The sequence below is a fragment of the Oncorhynchus gorbuscha genome, linkage group LG08 (assembly GCF_021184085.1).
Source record: "Oncorhynchus gorbuscha isolate QuinsamMale2020 ecotype Even-year linkage group LG08, OgorEven_v1.0, whole genome shotgun sequence".
Taxonomy (NCBI): domain Eukaryota; kingdom Metazoa; phylum Chordata; class Actinopteri; order Salmoniformes; family Salmonidae; genus Oncorhynchus; species Oncorhynchus gorbuscha.
In genome coordinates, this window is record NC_060180.1 from 58777459 (window position 1) to 58790568 (window position 13110).

The 13110-nt window shown below is 43.1% G+C and overlaps 1 protein-coding gene across 9 annotated transcripts in view; it reads left to right on the plus strand.

The window, feature by feature from the left end:
- LOC124041912 (ATP-dependent 6-phosphofructokinase, platelet type-like) overlaps positions 1 to 13110 on the plus strand; it is a 41108-nt gene that overhangs the window by 21971 nt on the left and 6027 nt on the right. For 4 of the 9 annotated variants that reach the window (XM_046360074.1, XM_046360082.1, XM_046360075.1 and 1 more), the window contains exons 11-17: positions 54 to 118; positions 359 to 428; positions 2197 to 2220; positions 3204 to 3350; positions 6331 to 6401; positions 6521 to 6608; positions 7331 to 7483. In XM_046360074.1, coding sequence (XP_046216030.1) covers positions 54 to 118; positions 359 to 428; positions 2197 to 2220; positions 3204 to 3350; positions 6331 to 6401; positions 6521 to 6608; positions 7331 to 7483 — 618 coding nt within the window. The remainder of the gene's footprint in view (positions 1 to 53; positions 119 to 358; positions 429 to 2196; positions 2221 to 3203; positions 3351 to 6330; positions 6402 to 6520; positions 6609 to 7330; positions 7484 to 13110) is intronic. The other 5 variants (XM_046360076.1, XM_046360080.1, XM_046360081.1 and 2 more) reach the window with 3 other exon arrangements.

Below are 13110 nucleotides of genomic sequence, written 5' to 3' on the forward strand. Positions count from 1 at the left end.
GATAGGCTGTTGATTCCAGACACATTAACCACTCTTATTTATGTTCTCAATAGACACAAGACGTCCAGAAAGCCATGGACGAGAAGAATTTTGAGGAAGCTGTGAGACTGCGTGGCAGGTACATTATCTGACTCTTGTACCAATTCTACATTCTTTGATAAAATAAAGTGATATCTCTGTATTTCTAAGATGCATATCTTTATTTGGCCAGCAGTCTAGTCTAGCAGGACCATTACCGCGTTACAGGATTCAGATTCATTTTCCTCTTGCCTTTAAAAGTTTATGCAACTTAGTAATGGAGGTTTCTGGACAAAAGTTAGATGGATGAATAACAGTATGTTTCATTCATATTTTGCAGGAGTTTCGAAAACAACCTGAACACCTACAAACTCCTGTCTTACCGGAAAGCAGACTCTGAACTCCCAAATGTAAGTATCCTCAGATAACCCAAGGCAAACATTTACAATGGGGCAAAAAAGTATTTAGTCAGCCACCAATTGTGCAAGTTCTCCCACTTAAAAAGATGAGAGAGGCGTGTAATTGTCATCATAGGTACACTTCAACTATGACAGGCAAAATCAGAAAAAAAAATCCAGAAAATCCCATTGTAGGATTTTTAATGAATTTATTTGCAAATTATGGTGGAAAATAAGTATTTGGTCACCTACAAACAAGCAAGATTTCTGGCTCTCACAGACCTGTAACTTCTTTTTTAAGAGGCTCCTCCGTCCTCCACTCGTTACCTGTATTAATGGCACCTGTTTGAACTTGTTATCAGTATAAAAGACACCTGTCCACAACCTCAAACAGTCACACTCCAAACTCCACTATGGCCAAGACCAAAGAGCTGTCAAAGGACACCAGAAACAAAATTGTAGACCTGCACCAGGCTGGGAAGACTGAATCTGCAATAGGTAAGCAGCTTGGTTTGAAGAAATCAACAGTGGAAGCAATTATTGGGAAATGGAAGACATACAAGACCACTGATAAGCAAAAATCCTAGAACCACACGGGGGGACCTAGTGACCTCTGCAGAGAGCTGGGACCAAAGTAACAAAGCCTACCATCAGTAACACACTACGCCGCCAGGGACTCAAATCCTGCAGTGCCAGACGTGTCCCCCTGCTTAAGCCAGTACATGTCCAGGCCCGTCTGAAGTTTGCTAGAGAGCATTTGGATGATCCAGAAGAAGATTGGGAGAATGTCATATGGTCAGATGAAACCAAAATATAACTTTTTGGTAAAATCTCAACTCGTTGTGTTTGAAGGACAAAGAATGCTGAGTTGCATTCAAAGAACACCATACCTACTGTGAAGCATGAGAGTGGAAACATCATGCTTTGGGGCTGTTTTTCTGCAAAGGGACCAGGACGACTGATCCGTGTAAAGGAAAGAATGAATGGGGCCATGTATCGTGAGATTTTGAGTGAAAACCTCTTTCCATCAGCAAGGGCATTGATGATGAAACGTGGCTGGGTCTTTCAGCATGACAATGATCCCAAACACACCACCCGGGCAATGAGGAATGGCTTCGTAAGAAGCATTTCAAGGTCCTGGAGTGGCCTAGCCAGTCTCCAGATCTCAACCCCATAGAAAATCTTTGGAGGGAGTTGAAAGTCTGTGTTGCCCAGCAACAGCCCCAAAACATCACTGCTCTAGAGGAGATCTGCATGGAGGAATGGGTCAAAATACCAGCAACAGTGTGTGAAACCTTGTGAAGACTTACAGAAAATGTTTGACCTCTGTCATTGCCAACAAAGGGTATATAACATTGAGATAAGTATTGAGATAAACTTTTGTTATTGACCAAATACTTATTTTCCACCATCATTTTCAAATAAATTCATTAAAAATCCTACAACATGATTATCTGGATTGTTTTTCTAATTTTGTCCGTCATAGTTGAAGTGTACCTATGATGAAAATTACAGGCGTCTCACATCTTTTTAAGTGGGAGAACTTGCACAATTGGTGGCTGACTAAATACTTTTTTGCCCCACTGTATATTGTACATTGACAAAGTTTCTGTGACATTCACATGTGTTTTCCCTAACGTTTGTGTCTCTCCAGCGTTTCTCAGATTTGTGCGTTAGGATCAGGTACTTCCTGTTGAGGTGCATTGTGGCTCATACTGAGGTCTTTTTGTGACACTAACAGAGTGTGTTTGTTAAATTGTTTTCTGTCTTGAGGGGATAGGAAGAGGATGAGCTCCCATATAATGTACGTACTGTACTGTAACCTACTATAATATACCAGCTTTAGATCAGTGCTAAGTTCTCCTATATGTATACCGTTTGTGCTAACATGCCAACTCTCGGTGTTTGGCTTGACAATGACAGCAATGGAGTTGGCAAGAGCACAAACAGATCTGGGACCAGGCTTCGTTTGAAATACTAATTTGCTGCATCAATGGCATTGTAGAATAGAACAACAAGTAGCTTTTAGGTTACATTTTCTCTAACAACATATTTATTTGAATAGAATAATACCTCCATAGGGCCATGATTGAACTAGACAGCTTCTGACGCAGTACATGTTGGATTAGACTATTTTGAACATAAACAGTGCCACAAAACGACAGATGTCTGTTGCTGTAGCCTCATTGCTTATTTCTTCATGACTCTGCTTAGTAGAAGCACAGTATATCTGTGTTGTAAGAAGTGCCCTGTTCCTGCACTTTCAGTATGCTTGCTGTTGTCATAGTAGCCTACTAACTAGTTCTGCTGCATAGAAGTATCAATCAGACACATGCTTGTGATCTGCTCAAAGTAAGCGATTACTTTGAGATTACCACGCCTATGAGGGCACTCATATACGTGGGGTCTATCTGTCCATGAGCACGCTGTGATCATGTGATTGAGCTCAGAGCCAGTGGTCTATGTGAAGTACAACAACAGCCTATACAGATGCAGCATTTTGGGGCCGTAGCATGAGGCCTTGCTAGGCTTGTCTCTGCATGCTGCTCCATTCTCCACGGAGACAACAGCTTTGCCAGGCTTGTAGAGCATCTCTACCCAGTATCAACCACTATGAGCAGGTGTATGTATACAGAGGGGTTTGGTGATATGGGTATCAATGAGCATTTTGAATTTACTGAATATACATTTAAATGACCCCAACTCTGCTTGTTTAAAATGTGTATGTATTTTTGTGTGTTTTGTGTATTTCTAAATGTGTGTGATGACTGTGCTGTTGATCCTCAGAGCTCCTTCAACGTGGCGGTGCTGAACGTGGGTGCCCCTGCTGCGGGCATGAACGCAGCTGTCCGCTCGGCCGTCAGGGTGGGCATCACCGAGGGGCACAAGATGTTTGCCGTTAACGACGGCTTCGAGGGATTCTACAAGGGACAGGTACTGGAGTTAAGACACATGATTATAGTCATTGTATTCTTGCCCAATGAGAATGATGGTCTCACTGCTACATGATCAACAGGTTGTTTTCTCACTGTTAAACACATTTGATCATATTTGTCCCCTAGTATTGTTTACACCATTAACCTTGAAATGGAGTCTACTCCATATTTTGAAAGCCATTAGAATAACAAGAACATATTAAAAATGATTAATATAAACATGACAGTGAAGCCAGGTAAGCTAAAGGTTATAGTGACCTTGTTGACTGGCTTTGCAGAGAAAAGTAGCTGCCCTCTGTAAGTCACCTTTACTCTTGTGTCCCCTGCAACAGACACTGATGGTGTTTTTCAGATAAGACTTGTGTGGGGAGATAAACAGGAGTACTTACAATTGTATTGTCAATTTTGTTTTGTATTTTGTATTTAAACGTGTACATGACACTGCAACAAAATGATCCTCATGGGGACAATAAAGTCAGTTAGTAAGTCAGTAACTAAGCCAATTACTCTCACCTCCACTCTACTTTATCCAGGCCAGGCCTCTCAATCTACCCCTGTCCTTTATCCAGACCAGGCCTCTCACTCACCCATTACATTACATCCCCTGCCCTTTATCCAGGCCTCTCACTCACCCCCTGTCCTTTAGCCAGGCCTCTCACTCACCCCCTGTCATTTATCCAGGCCAGGCCTCTCACTCACCCCCTGTCATTTATCCAGGCCAGGCCTCTCACTCACCCCCTGTCATTTATCCAGGCCAGGCCTCTCACTCACCCCCTGTCCTTTATACAGGCCTCTCACTCACCCCCTGTCCTTTATACAGGCCTCTCACTCACCCCCTGTCTTTTATACAGGCCTCACTCACCCCCTGTCATTTATACAGGCCTCTTACTCACCCCCTGTCCTTTCTGCATGCCGCTCACTCACCCCCTGTCCTTTCTGCAGGCCGCTCACTCACCCCCTGTCCTTTCTGCAGGCCGCTCACTCACCCCTGTCCTTTCTGCAGGCCGCTCACTCACCCCTGTCCTTTCTGCAGGCCGCTCACTCACCCCCTGTCCTTTCTGCAGGCCGCTCACTCACCCCCTGTCCTTTCTGCAGGCCGCTCACTCACCCCCTGTCCTTTCTGCAGGCCGCTCACTCACCCCCTGTCCTTTCTGCAGGCCGCTCACTCACCCCCTGTCCTTTCTGCAGGCCTCTCACTCACCCCCTGTCATTTATACAGGCCTCTCAGGCCGCTTACTCACCCCCTCTCCTTTATGCAGGCCAGGCCTCTCACTCACCCTCTCTCCTTGATGCAAGCCTCTCACTCACCTCCTCTCCTTGATGCAAGCCTCTCACTCACCTCCTCTCCTTGATGCAAGCCTCTCACTCACCTCCTCTCCTTAATACAGGCCTCTCACTTACCCCCTCTCCTTTATGCAGGCCAGGCCTCTCACTCACCCTCCTTGATGCAAGCCTCTCACTCACCTCCTCTCCTTGATGCAGGCCTCTCACTTACCCCCTCTCCTTTATGCAGGCCAGGCCTCTCACTCACCTCCTCTCCTTTATGCAGAATATGACTCTCACTCACCCCTCTCCTTTATGCAGAAGAGGCCTCTCACTCACCCCTCTCCTTTATGCAGGCCAGGCCTCTCTCACCCCCTCTCCTTTATGCAGGCCAGGCCTCTCTCTCACCCCCTCTCCTTTATGCAGGCCAGGCCTCTCTCTCACCCCCTCTCCTTTATGCAGGCCAGGTCTCTCACTCACCCCCTCTCCTTTATGTAGGCCAGGCCTCTCTCTCACCCCCTCTCCTTTATGCAGAAGAGGTCTCTCACCACCACTCTCACCTCCTGTCCTTTATGCAGAAGAGGCCTCTCACTCACCCCCTCTCCTTTATGTAGGCCAGGCCCTCTCTCACCCCCTCTTCTTTATGCAGGCCTCTCTCTCACCACCACTCTCACCTCCTGTCCTTTATGCAGAAGAGGCCTCTCACTCACCCCTCTCCTTTATGCAGGCCAGGCCTCTCACTCACCCCCTCTCCTTTATGCAGAAGGGGCCTCTCACTCACCCCCTCTCCTTTATGCAGGCCTCTCTCTCACCCCCTCTCCTTTATGCTGGCCTCTCTCTCACCCCTCTCTATTTTATGCAGAAGAGGCCTCTCATTCACCCCCTCTCCTTTATGCAGCCAGGCCTCTCACTCACCCCCTCTCCTTTATGCAGGCTTCTTTCTCACCCCTCTCCTTTATGCAGGCCTCTCTCTCACCTCCACTCTCACCCCCTCTCCTTTACACAGGCCTCTCTCTCACACCCTCTCCTTTATGCAGGCATCTCTCTCACCTCCTCACCTTTACACAGGCCTCTCTCTCACCTCCACTCTCACCCACCCTCTCTTTTACACAGGCCTCTCTCTCACCCCTTCTCCTTTATGCAGGCCTCTCTCACCCCTTCTCCTTTATGCAGGCCTCTCTCTCACTTCCACTCTCATCCCCATTTCCTAGGCCTCACCCCCTCCTCTCTCTGTCACCCACTCTCTCTGTCACCCACTCTCTCTGTCACCCACTCTCTCTGTCACCAGACCTCAAACAACACTGCCTGGGTCAGTCTTTGTTTCAAGGGCCCTGGGCACTCAGCTGGAGGAAAGCATGAAGGCAGGGATAAGTGATGGAAAATAATGGTCAAATGCTACTTTACCTTGCCCAACACTGAGGGATGAGTGAGACCTTGGTAGAGTACTGTTGGTAGATTAATGAGCAATAATACAGTACAATCAAGCTATCATACAAAGCAGGATAGATGTTATATGTCTATATCATTGACTGCAAATCTGATGTGCGTGATTGTTTTTTAGAATGTCATTCCTTCCTTTAGCATGTTTTGTGTCCCATTGAAATGAACGTAATGAATGAGGATGTTAGCAATTAGGAGAGCTTTATGGAGACTACTCAGAACACATTTGAAACCTCAATCTCAAACGCAGTTTTGTTGTGTTTATGTCCACACAGATAAAGGAGATTAAATGGGGAGATGTAGGTGGTTGGACTGGACAAGGGGGGTCCATACTGGGAACAAAGAGGTAGGCCAATGAACAGAGCCCATAGAGTGCCATTTGGGACACAAGTGTTTCAGCATGGAAAGTCAACACTGACATATCGGGTACTGTAGATGAACACAGATTTTCATTCCTTATTTCAGAACCCTTCCAGCGAAGCATCTTGATAAGATAGCTGAACAAATCAGGATACATAACATCAATGCTTTGCTTGTTATCGGTGGATTTGAGGTATGTACAGCTCATCACAGCATCAAATGCATTGGACATTGAAATAGCAGTTTAATATTATTACAGTATTATACCACTACTATGCATGACAAAATTGTATATTGTACTTTTTATAAATGTGAAAAGTTTTTAGCATAGTCAAGTAATCATCAAATACTTTAAGTACTTGGTTAAATGCATTGTCCGGCACACTGAAAAGATCTTACATTAAAATCCTATATTTTTAGTAAAATTAGAATTTTAGTAATAGTAATACACTCTAATAGTAATACTAATAATAATCTTTGAGAAATACACTGAAATATACTCCTGTCTCATAACTTTTTCTATGTTTGTCACACTGTTGTATTCATTCATTTCACAATCTAAAGTGACAAAATATTCTCCATTATTCCCTCCTATGATTATTAAGAACATATTTCTCCACAATTCCTAGCACCCTTCAGGCTCTGCTCCCTGTGTCCCCCAAATCTGTGTCAGTTACACTGTGTGGTGCTTCCTATGTCACACTGTCCGTTTTGATAGGCCCGGCTCCCTCACATTGGCTCCGCCCACCTTGTCCTGTCTTTATGGGGTGTGTCCTAAATGGCACCCTATACACTGCACTACTTTTGACCAGCCCTGGTCAAAAGTAGTGTACTATATAGGGAATAGGGTGCCATTTTGGGATGCTACCCAATTAACTCTCCGCTCTAAAGCCCTGGCTCTGCCCTGTACTGTAGGCCTTCCTGGGAGTCATGGAACTGTCCGCTGCCCGGGAGAAATATAATGAGTTCTGTGTCCCCATGGTTATGGTCCCTGCCACGGTCTCCAACAATATACCGGGCTCTGACCTCAGCATTGGCGCAGACACAGCTTTGAATGCTATTACTGATGTAAGTCTGGCTGGGGGTCAGAGGTCGCAAGTTTACGTGTTTTAAGAACACCCTCCAGCCAATCAGAATTGGGGGCTTCACTGATCGCAGCTCAAGCGTGACATTTACCAGCATCACAACTGGCTGAATGTAACTGAGCGTTACCTAAAGGCACCAAACTGATTTGTGTTAACCGAGGTATGCATGTGCTACTTTATCATCAGAAAGGAAATAGTTAGGTAGAGATTAAAAAGCCATAGTGAACACTAAGTGAAATAGTTAGGTAGAGTTTAAAAAGCCACAGTAAACACTAAGTCAAAGAGTTAGATGTAGTATGACAACTTATCCACTGATCAGTTGCAAGAGACTATTGTACAAACAGCAAGAAGTTAACAGTGATTTCATTAAAGTTCAACCCATGTAAAGAGGTGGAGTAGTATATGATTAGTGGTGGTAGGAGTAGGATTAGGGGTGTAATTTGGGTTAGGTATATTAGGGGTAGGAGTAGTATTAGGAGTAGGTACAGTGCCTTCAGAAAGTATTCATACCTCTTGACTTCTTCCACTTTTGTTGTGTTGCAGCCTAAGTTCAACATTGATTACATTTGGGGGGGGGGGGGGGGGGGGTTCTCTCACCAATCTACACATAATACCCCATAATGACAAAGTGAAAACCTGTTTTTTAGAAACTTTTGCAGTTTTATTGGAAATGAAATACAGAAATATCTCATTTACATAAGTAGTCACACCCCTGAGTCAATCATTTGTAGAAGCATCTTTGGCAGCCATTACAGCTGTGAGTCTTTCTGGGTAAGTCTCTAAGAGATTTCCACACCTTGATTTTGCAACGTTTGCCTATTATTCTTTTCAAAATTCTTCAAGCTCTGTCAAATTGGTTGTAGATCACTGCTAAACAACCATTTTCAGTTCTTTCCATAGATTTTCATGTAGATTTAAGTCAAAACTACCTCAGGCACTCAGGAACATTCACTGTCATCTTGGTAAGCAACTCCAATGTAGAGTTGGCCTGGTGTTTTAGGTTATTGTCCCGCTGAAACAATCTCCTGGTGTCTGGTGGAAAGCTGACAAGGTTTTTCTGTAAGATTTTGCCTGTACTTAGCTCCATTCCATGTAGTTTTTTATCCTGAAAAACTCCCCAGTCCTTAACGATTACAAGCATACCCATAACATGATGCAGCCACCACTATGCTTGAAAGTATTGAGAGTGGTACTCAGTAATGTGACGTGGTGAGGTTGGACCCAGGTGCAGAGAAGAGACCAGACGAGGAATCAGTGGTTAACCTCATGATTCTAGCCATCTCGGATCTGGGATCGTGAATACAGCCTCACGCTCATTACCATAATGCAACGATAATGCAACGTTAACTATTCATGAAAATCGCAAATGAAATAAATATATTAGCTCTCAAGCTTAGCCTTTTGTTAACAACACTGTCATCTCAGATTTTCAAAATATGCTTTTGAACCATAGCTAAACAAGCATTTGTGTAACAGTATTGATAGCCTAGCATAGCATTAAGCCTGGCATTCAGCATGTAACATTTTCACAAAAACAAGAAAAGCATTCAAATAAAATAATTTACCTTTGAAGAACTTCAGATGTTTTCATTGAGGAGACTCTCAGTTAGATAGCAAATTTTTACAAAAATATTATTTGTGTAGACAAATCGCTCCGTTTTCTTCATCACGTTTGGGTAAGAAAAAAAACGAAAATGAAGTCATTACAATGCAAACTTTTTTTCCAAATTAACTCCATAATATCGACAAACATGGCAAACGTTGATTAGAATCAATCCTCAAGGTGTTTTTCACATATCTATCGATGATAAATCATTCATGGCAGTTGACTTTCTCCTCTGAAGAAATGGAATGTGCATGGACCAAGAGATTATGCAATAATTTCGACGCAGGACACCAGGCGGACACCTGGTAAATGTAGTCTCTTATGGTCAATCTTCCAATGATATGCTTAGAAATACGTCACAATGCTGCAGACACCTTGGGGAAACGACAGAAAGGGCAGGCTCATTCCTGGCACATTCACAGCCATATAAGGAGACATTGGAACACAGCGCGTTCAGAATCTGGGGCATTTCCTGTATGAAATTTCATATTTGTTTCGCCTGTAGCATTAGTTCTGGGGCAATCACAGATAATATATTTGCAGTTTTGGAAACGTCAGAGTTTTTTCTTTCCAAAGCTGTCAATTACATGCATAGTCGAGCATCTTTTCGTGACAAAATATCTTGTTTAAAACAGGAACGTTTTTTATCCAAAAATTAAAAGAGCGCCCCCTATCTCGAAGAAGTTAAGGATAAACATAATACTTCACTGAGAAACAGTAGCCGCAGGACCACAGTACACTTGAAAAAAATAAAAATAAATAATCACTAAGTCTCAAACTCACTCAGGAAACGACCACACACAGTGAACAATTCAAGCTTCTGCAAAGGACCACAGAAAAAAAAGAATACGACATACCGGAGTCCAATAAAAGTCTCTCGGGCGGTCTCTGCCGCCCTCTGTCAGGAGGAACCACGACAAGTAATGTGTTATTGATTTGCCCCAAACATAACATTTTGTATTCAGGACAAAAAGTGAATTGCTTTGCCAGGTTTTTTGCTGTATTTCTTTAGTGCCTTGTTGCAAATATGATGCTTCCTTTTATTACTCTGTCAATTAATTTAGCATTGTGGAGTAATTCCAAATGTTGTTAATCAAACCTCAGTTTTAATGGTTGTGATAAGAGAAAACTATGTAACTGTGTTAGTCACCATTGGCCTCGTAGTGAAATCTCTGAGCTGTTTCCTTCCTATCTGAGTTAGGAAGGACGCCTGTATATTTGTAGTGACTGAGTGTATTGATACATCATCCAAAGTGTAATTAATAACTTCACCATGCTCAAAGGGATATTTTCAATGTCATATATTTTTTTACCCATCTACCAATAGGTGCCCTTCTTTGCGAGACATTGGAAAACCTTGCTGGTCTTTGTGGTCAAATCTCTTGAAAATCACTGCTTGACATGGGACCTTAGGTACAGAGACGAGGTAGTCATTCAAAAATCATGTTAAACACGGTTATTGCACACAAATTGAGACCATGCAATTATTATGTGACTTGTTAAGCATTTTACTTATTTAGGTTTACCATAACAAAGGGTTTGAATACTTATTGACTCAAGACATTTCATTTTTCATTTTTGTATTAATTTGTAAACATTTCTAAAACATAAGTCCACTTTGACATGATGGGGTATTGGGTGTAGGCCAGTGACACACACATCTACATGTAATCCATTTCAAATTCAGGCTGGAACACAACAACATGTGAATCATTTCTGAAGGCACTGTATGTTAGGGGTTGGTAATTAAGGGTCGCGGTAGGATTAGTTTTAGGGGTAGGTAATTAGGGGTTGGAGTAGTATTATGGGTAGGTAATTAGGGGTTGTGGAGACTTAGTTTTAGGGTTAGGTATATTAGGGGTTGGAGTAGTATTAGGGGTAGGTAATTAAGGGTCGCGGTAGGATTTGTTTTAGGGGTTGGAGTAGTTTTAGGGGTAGGTAATTAGTGGTAGGGGAGACTTAGTTTTAGGGTTGGAGTAGTATTAGGGGTAGGTAATTAAGGGTCGTGGTAGGATTCATTTTAGGGGTAGGTGATTAGGGGTTGGAGTAGTATTAGGGGTTGGTAATTAGGGGTCGCAGTAGGATTAGTTTTAGGGGTAGGTAATTAGGGGTAGGGGGGACTTAGTTTTAGGGTTAGGTATGTTAGGGGTTGGAGTAGTATTAGGGGAGGTATATTTGGGGTAGGAGTAGTATTAGGGGTAGGTATATTAGGGGTAGTGTTAGAGTGAGATATATTAGTGACAGGGGTAGTATTAGGGGAGTAGTACTATATTATGGGTAGGGGTAGTATTAGGGGTAGGTATATTAGGGATAGGGGTAGTATTAGGGATAGGTATATTAGGGGTAGTATTATGTGTAGGTGTATTTAAGGGTAAGTAATTTATGGGTAGGGAGGGTGTTAGGGGTAGGGGTAGGTGATTAGGGGTAGGGGTAGGATTAGTTTTAGGGGTAGGTAATTAGGGGTAGGATTAGTTTTCGGGGTAGGTAATTAGGGGTAGGATTAGTTTTAGGGGTAGATATATTAGGGATAGGTATATTAGGTGTAGGGGTATTATTAGGGGGAGGTAGATTAGGGGTAGGAGTAGTATTAGGGGTAGGTATATTAGGGGGAGGTAGATTAGGGGTAGGGGTAGTATTAGGGAGAGGTATATTAGGGTTAGGGGTCGTATTAGGGGACTAGTACTATATTATGGGTAGGGATAGTATTAGTGGTAGGTATATCGGAGGTAGGGGTAGTATTAGTGGTAGGTATATCGGAGGTACGGGTAGTATTAGTGGTAGGTATATCGGAGGTAGGGGTAGTATTAGTGGTAGGTATATCAAATCAAATGTATTTATATAGCCCTTCTTACATCAGCTGATATATCAAAGTGCTGTACAGATACCCAGCCTAAAACCCCAAACAGCAAGCAATGCAGGTGTAGAAGCACGTGGCTAGGTTAGGTATATTAAGTTAGGTATATTAGGGGTAGGGGTAGATATACTATTAGGGGAGGTGTATTAGGGGTACGGGTAGTATTGGGGGTAGGGGTAGTATTAGGGGTATGGGTAGTATTAGGGGTATGGGTAGTATTAGGGGTAGGTATTAGGGGAGGTGTATTAGGGGTAGTATTAGGGGTAGGTCATTTATGGTTAGGGGTAGTATTAGGGGTAGCTATATTAGTGGTAAGGATAGTATTAGGGGGAGGTATATTAGGGGTACGGGAAGTATTGGAGTAGGTCATTTACGGGCAGGGAGAGTATTAGGGGAGGCATATTAGGGGTAGGTCATTTTGGGGTAGGTATATTAGAGGTAGGATTGGATTAGGGCTAGGTTGGTTAGGGGTAGTATTAGGGGTAGGGTTGGATTAGCGGTAGGTATTTTAGGGGTGGTATTAGGGGTAAGGTTAGTATTATGGGTAGGTATATTAGAGGTAGTATTAAGGGTAGGTATATTAGCGGTAGTATTAAGGGTAGGTATATTAGGAGTAGTATTAGGGGTAGGGTTAGTATTATGGGTAGGTATATTAGAGGTAGGTATATTAGGGGTAGGGCATTTTTCCTATTTTGTTGCCGTACAACCTGGAATTAAAATAGATTTTTCAGGGGTTTGTATAATTTGATTTACACAACAAGCCTACCACTTTGAAGATGACATTTCTTTTCTTGTGAAACAAACACTCTTCTGTAAAGCCCAGCTCTGTGGAGTGTACGGCTTAAAGTGGTCCTATGGATAGATACTCCAATCTCCGCTGTGGAACTTTGCAGCTCCTTCAGGGTTATCTTTGTTGCCTCTCTGATTAATGCCCTCCTTGCCTGGTCTGTGAGTTTTGGTGGGTGGCCCTCTCTTGGCAGGTTTGTTGTGGTGCCATATTCTTTCCATTTTTTAATAATGGATTTAATGGTGCTCCGTGGGATGTTCAAAGTTTTGGATATTTCTTTATAACCCAATCCTGATCTGTACTTCTCCACAACTTTGTCCCTGACCTGTTTGGAGAGCTCCTTGGTCTTCATAGTGCCGCTTG